This window comes from Octodon degus, unplaced genomic scaffold (genome assembly GCF_000260255.1).
Source record: "Octodon degus isolate 3935 unplaced genomic scaffold, OctDeg1.0 scaffold00015, whole genome shotgun sequence".
Lineage (NCBI taxonomy): Eukaryota > Metazoa > Chordata > Mammalia > Rodentia > Octodontidae > Octodon > Octodon degus.
In genome coordinates this window covers 21473263-21491243 of record NW_004524591.1, presented here as the reverse complement: position 1 = coordinate 21491243, position 17981 = coordinate 21473263, and the positions used below count along the sequence as shown (strand labels likewise).

Below are 17981 nucleotides of genomic sequence, written 5' to 3'. Positions count from 1 at the left end.
AAGTCCTGCATATAGCAAAGTCTCCTGATATTTAAAGCTTTACTCCCCTATCATTTGTCTGTGCCTGCCTTAGACAGTTTATCTTATCTTTGATATTTATGACTCTGATCACAACACTGTTCAGGTGTAGTCTTCTGTGCCTTTATCCTACTTGGAGTCCGCTGAGTTTTTGAATCTAAAATTGTAAGCCTGAGTGAGTTAGAGAACATTTCCATCAATTGTTCTTTAAATATTTCTCCCTTGTCCAGTTCTTCCTAAGCTTATCTTCTCAGGCCACAAATCCATATATATGTGACCTTTCAATATTTCTGCTCGGATTACTGAAACTCAGATAATTTTAATATAATTTTAATCTTTTTAAAATTGTTTATTTATTTGGTACAGGGTCTCACTGCTTATCTCAGATTCATAGTGGTCCTCCTGTCTCAGCCTCCCCAGTGCTGGGATTACAGGTGTGCGCCACCACGCCCAGTTTCTGGGGCCCGCTAGGTGCAAGGCTGGTTGTGGCATGCAGTAATGGGGATCGAACTCTGGTCCTTGCACTCACCAGGCAACCCAGATATCCCCCCCAGCCTCTCGTTTTTTAGATTATAGAAGAAATATACATTATATTTCTTTTATCATTTACAACTTGTTGCTAATACTATTCACAAAATTATAAAATGACAGTATTCCTGCAGAATTCCTATTTCATTCTGTGCTATGGTTTCTATTTCACTGATGAAGCTTGCTGTCTCATTCATGCAAATGTGTTTTCTTTCACATCCTTCAATACGATCGTAATAACATCTCTAAAGCGCTGATCTTCTGATTCTGATATCTGGGTTTCATCATGTTTTGTCTCCAGTAATTGCCTTTTTCCTTTTATGTGTGTTACATGTTCTTTTCTCTTCACAGTTCCAGTACATTCTGGTTGTCCTGGATATTGTGAATGTCATACTGTATCGTTTTAGGAGGGAGGGGCCTGAGGAGAAGCCAATTCTAGTGGCAATCTTTGTTCTCTTCTTTCAGTCTTTGTTGAGATTCTTGAACTCTTTTAACTCTGTGCATTCTCCAGTGAAGTATCTGCCAGAGAAGTGGGCAGATTTCATGCCTGGACTTTGGGGAATTTCCGTTCTGGAGTCTCTCTTTTCTGGGACTTAATTTCCCTCACTTTGCAGTTGATATCATTGTCCCATATTCTATCTTCTGATTTTGAGGGTTGATAAGACCATTACTCAATTTTCTTTATTTTTTTCTACTTTCTATTAGAGTTTTGGAATACTGCCAACTGGATCCTGCATTTAGATTAAAAGGCTTTAATTTTTTTTTAATAAAGGAAACTTACACAGTATAAATTCTTTCTTCCAGTTGTTGAAATCTGCTCCACTGTTTGCCTGCTCTTGTTCACCATTTAGTAGGTAGGAGTTTTAAAAGTATTTTATCTAGAGTTTGTACTCACCAATGGGGAGATCGGCTCCTGTGGTGCTGCTCAGGTATTGTGAGGAGCTGAAGTAGACATTGTGCCTTATACCTAAAAGGAATCTTTACATGCTGGAGATTTTCTTCATATGTTACAACATCCACATTGCATCATTGTGAATTCACTTCCAAGGATTTCTAATGCTTCCTTATAGTTATTTTTTTATTAGTGGATATTTTTTCTGAATAACTTCTGATTTTGAAATGCTAAATTGATTTTTATATTTACTTATTTATTTATTTATTTATTTATTTTTTTTATTTTGCCCAACCGGGGATTAAACTCATTGTGAATTCACTTCCAAGGATTTCTAATGCTTCCTTATAGTTATTTTTTTATTAGTGGATATTTTTTCTGAATAACTTCTGATTTTGAAATGCTAAATTGATTTTTATATTTACTTATTTATTTATGTATTTATTTATTTTTTTTATTTTGCCCAACCGGGGATTAAACTCAGGCCCTTGTGACTGCCAGGCAAGCGCTTATTCTACTGAGCTATCTCCCCAGCCCTGAAATGCTAAATTTTAGTGTGGTCATTTTTCTGTGTTATCCTATTGCACAAGATAGAAGAGTTATATCATTTTCTATTTCATAATTAAGTGCAACTCATCAGGAAATTATGATTATTATGTGTTAAGTAGGGATGTTCAGTATGTAAATAGGTCTCTTTCATTCTTAAATGGTTCTTCCTTTAAAACTGCAATTTCTCTCACCACATATCTTACATATTACCCAGGATTTCTGGGATACAGATGGTGCATCTTGTTCCCTGTGAAAGGGATTTTCATTCATTTCCTTCTTTTCATGTTACCCTAGAATTTCAATAATTTGTCAGAAGTTAAGGGAGGATGGTATATTTTTAGCTTTGGGTCTTGAGTAAAACAATACAGTCTTAAAAATGATTTTTAACAAAAATGTAAAGATACGTGAAGTGATCATTTAGAGCCTTAATCTTTTTGTGTTTAATGTGTGGTTTGAAACTGCAATTGTTTGTGTGCTTGGCCAGCTGAACTGTGTGATGATGCCCTGGTCCTGGCATCTGGTTAGGTCATCAGGAAGTCTGAGTGACCTGGACATCAAAGATAACACGTTTCTGTGGGACCCCCATTTAGGGCTCTGCACCAGAACACCTGCATATGGCACCTCACCTAGCTTGGGCTTGTCACGGTGTAGGGCTAGGTTTCAAGAGGGAATGTTCTAGGAACAGATACATCCCACAAGATAGGGAGCAGATGGGATGGGGGAAGCAGTATTGCAAGAGACGCCTCAAAATTAGGATGGTGTCACTTTGGTCCTGTTTTTTTGGTCAAAAAGTCCATGTGCCTTCATCTTTCTAATTCCCATCTTGTGAATTTTAAGTAAACACACTTGTATCAAAGAGATTATGTCTGTATAACTTTCACTTTCTTCATTAATTCAACTAACTCTGCTTATTTGTTCTCAGTCTTATTCATTCTTAGGTTAACAACACTAGTTTCAAAAGTAATACAATCCTGTTTTCTAAATATTTACTCTTAGGCAAACCATCATCTGCATTACTTTATTTTCTCAATTTACCTAACTTTATAAATAATTTTTGGAATAATTGAGGTGGTTTAGGTGCTGTCAGTAAATCTCTTACTATAATGTCAAGGAAGACAGTTCCTATTGACAAGGGGACATCCAGCTTCCCTAAGAAGCACTCAATTAGATGGAAAACAGATGCTTATTTTTGTCTTATAAACCTCAATGCAGGTTATGTGGTAATTACTTCAAAGAGCAGGGTAACAATTTATATAATCAGCAGGACCCTATAATTACCAACGCATAATTTCTAAACAGCATTTAGCAAAATGAGGCCCACGCATACACTTTGTAATGGAAAAGATGTGTTTGACACCATGCTAAATTAAATTAAAAATTTGCATATTTTCTTTCAGGAAATGCACTACATTCCCTCTATTTTGGTTGATTAATCTTTGCCTACTTTGAGCCCCATTAAAGGATCACAGAAATGCTGAATCACTATGATAACTGCATAGGGAAATAAGGACTAAGAGTGAAACACTTCCCTCTCGGTTGTCTAGGATGGTAGAGCATCATTCTGAGAAGTGATTTGGAAAGTTAAAGCTAGCTAGCTCATTTCTGCTGAGATCTTGACAGTAAAATGGTATGACTTGAGCCATAGCAAGCAGTTGGCAGTAGGAGTAGGAAAGTTTTCATCCAGTTAGTCCCTGTGCAATGTCAAAACGATTCTATTATGGTAGACAGATCGTAAAGAGCTAGCATCAGACAAGCCACAGACTCCATTTACTGCAAGGGTGGTGCATATTCCTGGTATTTTAAAATTTATGTGGATGTTCACATCATTACTTTTCTTATTTTTCAGATCATACACAAATTGAGAGTATCTTCTGGAGTTCATTTAAGCTCTGTACATATTAAGAGAATTAAATGCTAGTTACTTGCATTCACTTTCTGTAAGGCTATTGATAAAATCATTAAGGAACTCTTACCTAAAATTCTGGAAGTCACATCAAGAGGCTTACCAGTCTCCTCCTCAGAGCTCTGGACCTGAGATCAACATATGTCTCATTAGAAATATTTTCATAATAAATGCACTTTTTGAACAGATATGTAATACTTACTGGACACTAATAAGAATAAGAATGATTAACATGAGTTCTTGAACTCAAATAGTTTATGGTCTTCTGAAAGGAAATAACAAGGACCAGGCATCCATGATACAGAATCAAAGAAATGAAGGAGTCCAGGAGAAGGACCTATCACTTCATGTGGAAAGGTAAATGGATCTTCTTGGAAGATGTGCATTTGAACTAAGTTTAATAGCAATATTGTGCTAGAATTTGTGTTGCTAAAGAATATTAACTAGGGCCTGGGGTATAGCTCAGCTGCATAAGCATTTGCTTGACCAATGTAAAGTTCTAAGTTTGATTCTTGATGCAAAAAAAAAAAGAATATTAAAATTACATGCAGAAGGCAAGTTCATTATGGTTTGCTAAACTTAGGGAGAGCAATTCAGTCATCACATTGTGCTCAGACAATCACAGAAAATTAAATTTCCACATTAATAAAATACAATTTAGTTCTCATTTCTTTAGAAATTAAAAAGCAATTATCTTAATGAGAATAAAGCTATTGTTAAAACAAAACAATAACTATTACTTTTAAAGTAGTAAAGAAACTTACTTCAGAAATGTATCACATAGAAAGTTTTTAAAAATAAGAAAACAGTTCCCATTAACATTATAGAATGTTTCTTTATTCTGCATATAGTTAAATAGCCAAATTTTGACATAAAAATTTGGAAGGGGAACTCTTCTCTCACATCATGAAATTTTTTTCAAAGTATCTTCTTTGACAGCCAAGCAATAGACCGTATTTTCAAGGTACATTAATTTATTTAACAATTTTCTCACTGTTGGAAAGTTCTGAAAATTCTGTAATTATAGAAAAAATGCTGACCATCCAGCAGAAAAGTATAAAAACAAGGTGTAAAAAGTAAAGCCATATTAATACGCTGAGCTGTAAAAGGCTCAAGTCAACAACTTCTGACACTGCCAGTCATGTGGATAACTCACTACTATTATAGACTACTGGACTATATTGGATTTACTTTGATGAATTCATGCACCTACAATATATGAGCAGCAATAGAATACCCATCTCTGGCAAAAGTAAGTAAAAAAGGGGGGTATAAATGAAGGACCATTTTGTAGTGAAAAAAATACATACATATGTATATACAAGATAAATAGCATAGATATACAGCTACTTTGTCTTAATTCAATGAGAAGAAAGTTTTGAACTAATAGTGTTTAGACAAGATATCATGTCTGCTTCTTGTACTATGAATAACTACTACAAAGACAACAATATGCAATGTATTGATTATTGTAACTGTCATACTAACATGTTTTGAAACTGTCTCATTGTTACTTCTTTCTCAATAAAATTAATATAAAAAGCAACCATTTTAAGTTTTTACTCTTGTTTTAAAATTCTGTACCATATGTATTGTTGTATGTTAGTCTGTTTCTGTCTTTGTTCTTACTATTGGTTTCTGCTTTTGTTTTTGTTTTTACTCTTTAAAATAAAATTTAAAAAAAAAACCAAAATGCTGAGGTGAGTACCATTGCACATGCATCTATTCCTCCTATACACCGTATTTATTTGGAATTGATGTTTGTTTCATTTGGAACTGTTTATTTGGAATTTATATTGAACACTGAATCAAAAAATGTAAACATTCTAAAATTTTGGCACATACGATCCCAAATGACCTTTAACACAGGAATAAACTGAGAGCACTCAGCAAGGTAATAAGAGAGTTGGCTGCCCCAATTTTCAACCCCTCATCTCTTGCCTTTGAGAACATTACCCCACATTTGTACTTCGACCTATTCTTAGGTTTTGGTAGCTCAGCCCAGGTTGCATCCCATACATTTTCAGGTGTAACTCAGAAAGCCCTTTGTCTGTAGTCATTAGAGTGAAGAGAAATATAGTTATTATAATTTGTGTATTAAAAATAAAAATCCCCCAATTTTTTTTAAAAAAATTGTTCTTTGACATAAATACTCAGTAGATATTTGTTGAAAGAGTTAGACTGCATTAAAGCTATGAAATTATTAATATAGTTAAAGGACAGCATCAAAGGAAAAATAGGTTAGTATGTGGGACTTCAAAGTTCAACTCTGTTTTTGGTATTTCTTTAATATTTTCTTGGATTTGTGTGTGTGAAAATGTATGTATATGTAAGGCAATGGCAGCTCTAAGACCAATGTAAAAGAGACTACTGAAATTCTTTGTTGCAAAATATACCTATTGAAGATATTACACTCTCAACATGGAGGAAATATTTGTTTCACTCAATATCCATGAATGAGTAAAAGAAGCTTGGGTAGACTGCATCTTGAACAGGAGCTGATGCCAGGTTTAATATTTATTTTTCAATGGCAAATCTAAAAAAATCTAATTATAAGAAATGAAAAATGTGTGAAATGAACAGATTTTCATGGCATTTAAATTATGATCCAATGTACATAAATAACTAGTTAACAGAATTCTCACTATGATTGGCCAGATTTTGCCTCTAGATCAATTGATGATGCTTCCCTTGATCCCACTAAAGGCTGCCTTTGGCAATATTTGACTCACTTCTTAACACTGATTCCAACAAAATTGCACATAGATTTCTAATGCAAAAATTACTATATTTTTGCATTTAGTTTTTCCCTAGTGAAATTGAATCAGCTCTTATCTTTTAGAATTCCCAGACATAATAAATTAATGCTTGTGTATAATCATAATCTTCATCCCTTCCTTCTACTTATATAAAAGAATACAGTCCTACAGAAGTCATATATGGCAGCTTTAATCATCTTGTGAAATAATCTCAATTGAAATCTTCATCAGATGTAGAATATTTCAAAGTGCAGAAGTGACTCCAAGTTTTCATCTAAATGTTCTACAGGGCTTTTAGATAATTTAGATGAAGTGGGTGGAATGTGCAGATTTACTCTTGGTTTGTAATTATTCCTTTGTAACTCAAGTACATAATAAGTTGTCAACAAGCTAACTCCAGATCTTGGTTTCCATTAAGAACAGAGACATTAGTAGCAATGTGTCTATATGCATATTGGTGGGGGGAAAGTGCTGTGCAGGAGAGGTGGAGGTGTCTTCAAATGAGAGTGAAAATTGGTATGAATGACAGTGGGGATGAAAGAGCAAGAGGATGGGAGGGAAATGGGGTCACCTGTATGAGTATAAATATGGGTGAATCAACTGAAATACTAAGACCCTAAAATCAAAATCAACCCAAAGTTCCTATGGCTTCGTCTAAGGTGTAGTAGGCATCATGGGTCAAATATTTGTAAGGGATATTTTCTGGTCTTGAGGCTGCTGAGGATTTAGTGAGGAGAGGCCACTAATACATCTCTCCTGCCAAGGGTCTGAAGACACAGAGGAGGAACTACCTAGGCAAGCTTCATGGAGTTGGAAGAAGCTGAACTAACCTTTAAAGGAGCTGAAACATAAAATATTTGACTCAAAGCAATACTGCTGAGGTGCATCTTGAAACACTGAGTAAAAGCAAAGTCAGAAAGGACTCCTGGATTCCACTGTGAGCAAGAAAAGGAAAACAAATAGAGAAAGCTGATCTCACACTAGTGCATTTCTGACTGAACCAACTAGAATGAGCTTAAGTGTCTTGCGCTACACTGGATTTGGGAAAATAACGTAATGCGGAGGCATCAGAAGACAAAGAGGAAGAGCAAAGCCTGGACGGCAAGGACCCCGCGGTGCAGGTTGTGCCCTTTAAGACACTGAGCATCTGAGTGCAACACTGACCTCGTCCATTTCAAAAGAGTCTGGTGCTTTAGCTGCAAATCGAGGCAATTGCTTGAGCTTGTTGGTGTGAATGGAGTTCTCCTTCTGAGTTCCATCTTTGACTGGTTCCTTAGACCCGTGGGAGGGAGGAGCCTGTGTGGCCAGCATGGATGAGCAAGGCCCCTGCTTGCTTAAAGGAGCTCGAAGAAGGTGCCGAGGGATCAAGTCATCAGTGGTTTGGACAGAATGACATTCTGCTAAAGGAGACTGGTGTCTTTGGTTGTGACTGACTGAGGCTGCTGATAGCTCAGCTCCATAGTCCTGGGGTGTTGAGGGAGCGAAGGAAACCCCATCCTTCTTGGTTGACGCTGATGCCTCTGTGTGATAGTCCCTCCTAATTCTCTGTCTCAAAGCTCTCTGAAAAAGTTTACTCACTCTTCTTCGATGCGCTTTGTCCCCACTCACTGAGGTTCTGCTGGTGCTCTGTCCTCCAGCTTTTTCTCTAGCTTCATTTTGCAGGGAGTTAACATCATGCAGCAAAGATGAAAGGGCTCTGGTGACGTGGTCCAGTGCTTCTAGCTGTTGGAAACGGCCTGAGGACCACAAGAAAGGCACAAGCTTTAGGCCAAATCTTTTCCATGAATCTTCACTAATGGGTGCAGTAAAAACTAGAGTTGGCTGATGTGATTTTCAAGAGGGGGGATTTAAACCCTTTAAGGGTTTAAATCGAGTTTTGCTGACTGTGGTGACTCATGTCTGTATTCCAAGTACAGGGGAGGCTGAGGCCGAAGAATTGCTCTGTGTTTGAGGCAAGTCTGGGCTAGAAAGTAAGCTTAAGTCCACTCTGAACTGCACAGTGAAACCCTGTCTCGAAAAGAAAGAAAGAAAAAAAAAAAAAACAGTTTTTCTGTCTTTTTTTCAGAGGATCCTCCTACGTAACAGGAAATTTTTGTGTTATGGGGAGAGCAAACACTTTCAAATTTAGTTGCACAGGTCCATATATGGATTTATTATATATAGATTCCTACATGCTCATAAATTTTATGTGTTAATCTATTTAAAACTATAGACATGTATGAATCTATATACTTATGCATATTAAGCTAAATGTAACAGAATGAGCCCAGCTCTTCCAGTATGAAGTGGCTTAAGATTCTTCTTATAACTTCCTTGGTAGATGTAGATATCTTATGATCACATCTACTCTCTCCAGCACCTGAGGTTGTGGGGGACTGCGATATGTGGCCTAGATCCAAATCCTGTGTCTCCTATCTGTGGATATTTGACCTCAGAGTACATCAATGAATATGTATATAGTAAGTAGTAAGCTCTGTGCTAGGCAGTAAATGCTTATCTTATCTTATCTTATCTTTTTTTCTTTTTGGTACTGGGGACTGAACTTGGGACCTTGTGCTTCCCAGCTGGGCGTTTATGCCACTGAGCTATATCCCTGGCCCCCAGTGCTCAGTTTTTCATCTGGGGAATCATGGCTGTTGTATGTATGTATCAAATCTGATGTCAGCATCAAGACAAAGTTGTAGAAGGACAAGGAATTATACATATCATCTGTGAGCATAATGACTTCACATGTGCAAGATTCAACAAGGGAACATACAGTGTTGTCCTCAGCCTTTCAAAAGTCTGGCCATTAATGTGGAAACCAGTGGTCCTTAAAAACAAAGAAGTTTAAATTGAAAACTTTTCTTGATGATCTGTCCTTAATTTTCATGCAAATTATACAGTTATTGACATGATTAACCTCAGGGAGAGACCTAATGCTTTAAGAGAGACCTAATGGTTTAGTATAGTTAGCCTTGCCAGCTTAAAAAATGATGACATATCTTTGATATCCCAAGATAACAAAGCCACAGAAACAGCAAGTTGTGGGCCTCTCTTCTGTTGCTCGTTAGTTCTGCAATGATGCTAGCTCTGCTCTGAGCAATGTCCTTATGCCTACCTGTTTCCTTCATCTGGAAGGAGGAGATACTGACTAATCACGCTTCCACTCCTAAAAGTGTGGTAGATTTCTCACCAAAGACAGTGCTTGTCCTACAAGATCTATAGGAACCCTTGGGTTTTGCATGTTTCAGAATAATTCTGATCACATTTTCCCTCCCTAGTGAAGCTTTGTCTGAAATAAAATTTCTTTTGTGACCCAGTGGAGATGATCAAATCATAATTTAGCTTTTATGATTGTCTTCTACGCATCTCATAGGGATGTTTATACCTAAATTACGAAAAAGCCTATCAATTTAATTGGTTCAGTCAATTCAGAGAATACAACAGTCTGAAAGCATTGGTAGGATGTTTTATTTTTGCCTTTGGGTAGATTGAATGGACTAATTGATTCTCCTCCACAAGTTTGAACTTTTTTGTATTAACTCTGAATGAGACATAATTATCCATTTTGATCTTTTGAGCAGCCTACTAATTTTGTTATTGCTTATTTTATATCCGACCTTCTCAGTTTGATTCAATCAAAAGTGTACTGGGGAGTGTTAAGCAGTTGAAATTATAGTAGGCCAGGAAATCACAGGACCAGGGACCAGTTCCTAGTTCCTCTATAATCCATGTGTCAATTTCATTTGTAAAGTGTTTACTTCTCAGATCAGCTTGAACACTACTCAAATATTGGTAAGTGTGATTATTCTCCTCGAATAAAGAACTGCTCAAAGCACTTACATTTCTGTGCTGTTTGGGAGAGGAGACAACAAAGAACACCACTGTTTCTGGAGTGGAAGAAACCCTATAATTCACCACCTTCACGAGTTGACGTACCCTTCTTCACAAATTTCATCGCTCAGAGCTTTAGTCCCATTTCATTCACATGAAAATGGAGAAAAGGAAATTAAATGAAAAACCTAAATGAAAAGTCCACTTTTTGTTCTATATAATTATTTGAGAAAAGCACTTTAACCCCCTTGGCTTTCCTTATAGTAAATTTATTTATTTAAAATAATTTATTTCCAAAACAGGTCTTTGTCATGGAAGATGTTCTTTGCTGCTGAAAGAGGGATTCTACATTTCAATCATTTTAAAAATGCTACATTACATCCTCTTTAGGAGACTGAAAGTGTACCTTTGCACACTGAATCAATCTGTTTAACTGCAAGACATATGCCCTCAAATTATTCACATAAAATACATATATTCCAAGAACATCTTTATGTCCTAATGTCCTAGAAAATATCCCAATGTCTTAGAAAAAGGGGATTCTGCTGATCCCTTGCTGGGTAACAGAGCAACATTCACAATAACTGTAAATATTAAGTATAATTATGAATCTGCAGCAATGACAGAATAATATCTATCACCTTTAGCTAACGGTATAAGCTGTATTGGTCTAAGCCTCATAAATGAAAAAGTGAAGGTTTCACTGAGTGATTCATGACAAGCCTTGCCTGACAGCAGTTTTTCTGCCTCCTCGGTCTGTGGCTGCTAGATGTGTTAGCTTCACTCAGCAGTGTCACCAACTTCTTTCCTTCTTGGAAGATGGCAGCTTTGCACATTCCCAGTTCCTGGGCTATGTGGCCACTTGACTTGCCTGGCCAGTGGAACCAAGCAGAGCTGAGATGTGTAAACTATGAAGGACTTAAGAGTTGAGTCCAGTTCTCTCTCCACTCTTTTCTTGTCATGTTCACTAGGGATATTACACACTGCCAGTGTGGGACGAAGGCCTAGAGTGGGGACAATATGGTGCAGATCAGCCCCTCCCCCAAAGACACAAGCCAACCTGCAGCATGCAAGGGGAATAACTGAGAAATCAGAGCTTTCCATTTTAATCTGCCGTGAGAGGCAGTGGCTGCGCACACCCCGAGCTTCCCAACACTGCAGCCTGCTCTTCCATGGCCAAGAGGCTTGTCCTATGGCCCTCACTCACCACACAAGTCAGGGTTCTCCAGGTCCATCCGTTGCTTCTGAGCTTCAAGGAAAACATTTATGTTAATCCCTCGGACTGCTGAGCCACAGCGAAGGAATCTGGCTGGGATTTGTGTGCAGATGTGTGGCTCCTCAGCACCAAACCCAAGGTCCAGGAGAATCTCCACGGGATCTTTTTCCCAAAATTCCAGCCATTCTGGAATGCTGTGATAAAAATAGGAGTATTTTCATCCAATAACAGCTCACTTAATCATAAGCCATTTTTTTCCTAGTCAGCCAATCTCCTGGAAAATGAATGAGAGAAGAACCCGAACAGACAGATGGTGCATTCAGAGCAGATCATATATACTTACTTAAAGGACTGTCAGTTGCCCTACTCAGGGACTGCCTGCCTGTACTTTACATACAAAGCCATGAGTTCATCCATCTGGCTTTTCTTTCCCCTGGTGGGCACGTGTTAGACTACATGGGGCAGGGAGATCGTACAACAGAAGCCGAAGATGGTGCAGTGACAACCACCAACAAGTGGCAATTGATGGCAAGAGAGGGAGCAGAAAAAGCCTGCCACTAGGAGATCCACAGAAGACTATTGTTTTAGTCTGAGTGACTCCTCAGCTACATAAATCTATCAAAGATATTAGAAAATGCAGAATACAAAGGCAGACGCTTACAAATGATTTTGAGTACCTAGGTAGGTTTAAAATACATTCTGTTTGTTGTTTTGGAACTTGGCTATAAAATTTTTTAAAAAATGTTGTCGTAAAATTGCACTGAAAATAGTAAACATCAATTATGTGGAAATTGTATAGATGTATACAAGCCCACTTCCTAATTACTGAACTTCTCCCGGGCTGGAACTTAACAAAACTGTGGCTTCTCTGGGATTTGGAACTTTGGAAGAGGGCTTACCAGGTTTGTTTGTTTTTACTCTTGAAGTTACTGTTTGTCACGGCTTTATGTGAAGCACTGCCAAATTTATTTGAGGAAGTTTAGATAATTTTATTGTCTTGGCTATGGTCTGATGGGTAGGGCCGCACAGCGACACCACCTCCATCAAGTTCACTTTCTAATGCATCTTGGAGATCTGATGCTTTGACTCCTAATTGGAGCAAGGGAGAAATGAGGCCAGGAACCCTTGAGAGAAGGGCACCAAAGCTAACTGCAGGCTGGGGACGCCAGCCTATAATTACACTGACAGACACCTTAGTAGAAGAGAATGTCAATGGAGAAAATGGTATCTCATGAAAATTAAATTGTACATGAAATATTTAACCTCTTATCAGCTTCATCATACAAGTTTTTATTGAGTCCATTTATACAAATATTTATCGAACATCTGCCATGATCCAGCCTCTGTACTAGGCACCCATGACACAAAATGAGAAAAGAAGGTAGTCCTTGCCTTCTACGGGGTATAGTCTTATGGCTAAAAATATGACTATTGATTGGTTTGTTTTCATGCCATGCTGAAAATGTTATGTGCATTTAATTATGTAAGAAATATATAAAGTATACTCATTTTATTTTTAAAATCTGTAATATTTCAAATAAATCTCTCTCCTTTCTTCTGCATACCCTTGCTAATGCTGACCCTTTATTGTTAAATCAATGTGTGGACTTCTGAACATACTTCTACATGGCTACATGCACACTTTCCAGATTTCCCCTTTTTTAATTTATAAATAGTAACAATTTCTTCATCTTGACTTTTTCCCTTTAAAATATAACTTGAAGATTTAATAGGTAGATATATGTTCTGCATAAATTAGGTATATCTTGTAGATTTCTACCTATTTTTTTTTACTGCTGTATGTAAATCTATACAGTGATTGAGCCAAGGGTTCACTTGCCTATTAGACTGTTCCAAATTTCACTGGCTTTTTTATCCTTTATTCATTTTCACATCCATTAAACCCACAAATAGTTCTTAAGTGCTTATTTATAACTTCAAGAAATCCACTGCTGTGCAGATTCGCTTCTCTGAATTAAAACTGACTGGAAATCACCTACCTTTGTGGTACACTTGCGGTAGAACTGCAAGAATTGAAACTGCTCCCTCTTGAGAGGGCAGGAGCTTCTGAAAACTGATGCAGAGATCTACAATGGGAAGGGGGATGCCAAGAGTGAGAGGTGTTAGGTGGAGAATCCCCAGGAAATCACTGCCAATCTTTCCCGTCCAGACCAAACATTTGCATTTCCTTTTAGTTTCTAACGATGCTATAATGGCCACGCCTTTAAAGAAGGGCTTGCAGCTGAGGGGCTGCTCCTCTTTTCAGTGTGTTCTGTTGCAGAAGGTGTGAGAATTTAAGTGTTAGGTGCCCGCTAATTATAAAGGTGACAGAATGTCTCACTGTTGACAGATGGCAAATCATTGGGGGGACCTTTCACGAGCACAGCTTTGCTAGGCTTCAATTTGGGGGAAGAAGTTAAAATTATGTGATGAAAGAAATACAGCTAGCAGCCACTGAAGCAGTTCCACACTAATTCTCTTAACAGAGAAAATTTCAGACTGCATGGCTAATAGTCTCCGAGTGCTGCCCACAGGCCCCCCATGGTCATTTCCTCGCAATAGTCAGAACTCGTTTATTGCTGAACAAATGATCATCACTTGATCCAAAAGGCAGTACTGCAGGTCACTGGAAAACACTTGCAAAGAGATGGAGACTGGAAGGAACTCTATTATAATACAGTTCACTTCTACATAGCTTATCTGTGTCATGAATCACACCTAGCACCCTCAAATATAATAGACAATTGACATAAAATTGAGATGAATCAAAGAATACAGTGCAGATATCAATGTCCCCCATGACATCAAGCTATCGTATTTGGACTGCTAAGTTTGTGTAAGTACTATCCACATTAAGTAAGGATGGATGGACTCCTCCCTTCCCCCCATTTAGTCATATCCTTTTGTTAAATTTGAGAAGAAAACACAAAGTTTTAAAAGTAATCAAGCTTTTTGGGATCCTTGTGTAGAGGCAGAAAACATTCTTTCATTTATTGCCTCATCTAAGTTTATATCCACCCACCATGGCTTAGTTCTCATCTTGGATTTAAAAGGCCTAACTTATTTCGTAATATTCAGCAGCACTACCCAGAAGCAGCCCTGGCCTTGGACTCAGAAGAGTCCATGTGCAGTCACAATCCCAATAAAACCTTGAGAATGTGAGCTTGTCACTGAACTTGGCTCTCAAACGTCCTCTGAGAAACAAAGAGAACTGTATGAGAGATTTTTGTGGTCACTTACAGCTCCATAGTAGCAAACAAAACAATATAAAGCAAAGAAAAAAAAAGAGAGAAAAGAAACAGTCCATTAAGGAGAGAAGCAATGAAAACAGCATCTCAGGTATGAATTAGTAAGAGTAAGAGCGACATAGTGATGAACATTTGGTTTTCAGTTAATTGCAATTATCCAGAAAATGCAAGAAAGGCAGAAATACAGGAAGCTAAGTTCTAAACTTCAAACAGTTCATAGTTTATCTTAAATTAGGCGTACCTCAGAATCATCTGAAGAGTTTTCAAACTGAACTCTGAGCTCTACCTTTGATCTCCCAGTTTAGTACATCTGCAGCAGTTGCTTGAGAATTTGCTTTTTTCTTGGGTTCCCCAAGCTGCTGGTGCTTCAGGGGGCCCACACATTGAGAGCCAGTCTCTCCTCATATTGAGAGAGTCAAGCTTTCTAACTTTGCAAATTATATGTATTATTTTTCTGTAAACAACATGATGATCACTAACTTTGGTAACACGAAAACATGAATGTAACTGTTTTATGAATGGGTCCTTATGAACAGTTGCATTGTAGTAGAAAGCCATTTATTTATTGGTTCTAATAAAGTCTTCCCCTAATTTAGCATTATTTGAATTAATTTGCCACCCCTATATAACATCTAAGGAACCTCTGTCTCTCTAATCTAATGAAATATTATAGGCATTGATGTTAAATCAGTGACCTTGCATTAGATCCCAAGATCTAAGGTATTATTAATGCATAGTTCTACTTCATGTATCAAGATATGGCTATAAAACATTGGAGTGAAATCACTCTGGTTCTACTACCTACCTCATGTAGTCTTTCACAGTCATTTGAACCATTCCTTGTTCATGCAAAGAAACTGCAACAACAAAGAGGCAGAGGTGAACTTCAGTTTTGTTTTGTCTCATGGAAGGTTTGTCTTCTTCAAGTTAGCCAACATTGAACTGAATTTCCATTTCCAAGGTTGTAGAAGCATGAAATACAAGGTGTCTCTGTGGTGAGCAGGACAGTGTAATGGATGGCTAAGTGGTGTAACAAGCACTTGAGATGTTCTTGCCCCACAGAGAGGGAAGTCAATGAAGGGAGGTGTCGGTGAAGTTTTCATGGAGGAAATGATATTTGTTCAGGAGTCTGAAGAATGGGAAGAATTTCATGAATGGGTAGGAGGTATTCCTATCAGAGATGAGAAAAAGCAATGTCAGTGGTAAGTGTGATGCATAGTGCTGGGGCTGGTGCAATAGAAGCATGCTCAGGGGCCCTACATAAGGCCCACTGAGGAGCAGTGATGGATACAAACAAAAGGAGATATGGAAGATGCAACACTTAGTGAGTCATTTTCCTTTATTTTTATCATCTAATCCTTCTAATATCCTTATAATTGAGGACTTAGCCTCATTTCTCCGATAAGGAAAGTGAGACACAGAAACTTAGAAATGAGCTCCTCATACACAGCTGATAAATACAGCTGATAAAGACATCCAGTACTGTTGAACATAATGGCAAGGCCATATATTTAGTTGTAACCTTGCACAAGGCAATGTGTTAAGCACATTACATGCATGATCTCTTAAATCTCACAAAAAAGATGAAATGGAAAATATTAGTTCTCATTTAAGAGGGCAGCAAATTGAAGCTCAGTGAAATGAGAGAAATTTCTCATGGCCAGTAAGATGCCACAGCTTATGTTAGTTTGCTGTTGTTTTGTTGCTTTTTAAAACATGACACTGCCAGCAGAATGTCTTGTAGTTTGTGTGAAAGACAGAAAAAGGAATTTCATGTTTGTGTCAAGTTAAAGTTTTTGTGCTGAGGTTTTCCATCAAGGAACTAAACAGGAGAGAAAAGGGGCCTAAGGCCCATTTGCCTGGTGGAAGTGCTGGAGACAGAATATCTGAGAACATGCACAAGGTGGAGGTCTCAGGGCCCAATTTAGGGCCCACGCAGTATTTAGACATTGTGTCATGGAGTAACGTGGCTAACAGCCACAAATTTCCCAGAAGGCTCAGCAGTCTTATCATTTTCTTTTCCTTGTGGTTCTCCTGGGTATAGACCTGTAGTTTGTATAAAATCTGAAAGTTTTTTGTCATGTTGTGCTTATCCAAGAGCATAAAATTTTTTTTTCATAAGAAAGGTTGGGGAGAAATTCTAGATACACAAATTTGAGCAACTGAATTGTGAAAAAAATATTGAAACCAATAAATCATCATATCTGGGAGTTCAGGATGCCTGTCTGGGTAGAGAATGTATGACTAGACCTCAAGTTATCTAGGGGGTCATGGAGATAGCTCTGCAGTCTAAGCACTTGCCCAGGTAAGCATGAGGACCTGGGTTCTATCCCCCATTCCACCTGCTGTGCCGGCCTTGCACTGGGCGTGCCAACTCTGCCACCAAGTCCTGGCATGGCAGTGTACGCCTGTAATCCCAGCACTGGGGAGCCTGAAACAGGAGAATCACTCTAAGTCCAAACTGCATGCATAGTGAGACCCTATCCCAAATACATAAAATTAAAACAAAACCCCTCAAGTTATCTAGAATTTTTTCTCTGTGTGAAATCTGGGGACAGAGTTAGGAATATTTATCCTTTTGAACAAATTTCTAAAAGGCTGAATTATTTTGCTAAGAAAAAGGAATACTGGTCTAGAAAGATAAAGGCTGGAGATCTACTAATGAGATGTGAATGAATGCTTATCTAAGACCAGAACATACAACTACAATTTAAAGAAAGGAGGAGAAAACAGGCATACTAATACATGTCTACCCCACTAGTCAGACCCTGTCACCACAAGAGTCAGGGAGGGTGCGGAACATTCATTTATGTCAAGGGCTGAAACACACCATAGTGATACAGATGAAGTCTGTGCTTTACTTTCAAATCTGCTCCCACAACGGACATCTTTAGTCATTTATATCACTTTCTCACTGAGTCCAAATAGTTTCTCAGAATCTTCGGGAAATCCACCAACATCTGATTGGGGTTTTCTCACAATACGATATTTATTTGTCTTTCTTTGCTTAGAATAAATTCACGTGTATTTGAAAAAATTCAGTAATATTGAA

General features: G+C 37.8%; 1 protein-coding gene across 2 annotated transcripts in view; it reads right to left on the bottom strand.

Annotated features, from left to right (window-relative positions):
- The window catches only part of Ccdc129 (coiled-coil domain containing 129), a 135165-nt gene that overhangs the window by 72722 nt on the left and 44462 nt on the right, over nucleotides 1–17981 (bottom strand). Inside the window, exons 4-8 of one of the 2 annotated variants that reach the window (XM_023709957.1) lie at nucleotides 15735–15786; nucleotides 13682–13768; nucleotides 11673–11875; nucleotides 7814–8385; nucleotides 3961–4018 (exon numbers count right to left, since the gene is read on the bottom strand). In XM_023709957.1, the coding sequence (XP_023565725.1) occupies nucleotides 3961–4018; nucleotides 7814–8385; nucleotides 11673–11875; nucleotides 13682–13768; nucleotides 15735–15766 (952 nt within the window). In that variant the 5' untranslated portion in view covers nucleotides 15767–15786. The remainder of the gene's footprint in view (nucleotides 1–3960; nucleotides 4019–7813; nucleotides 8386–11672; nucleotides 11876–13681; nucleotides 13769–15734; nucleotides 15787–17981) is intronic. The other variant, XM_023709958.1, reaches the window with a different exon arrangement.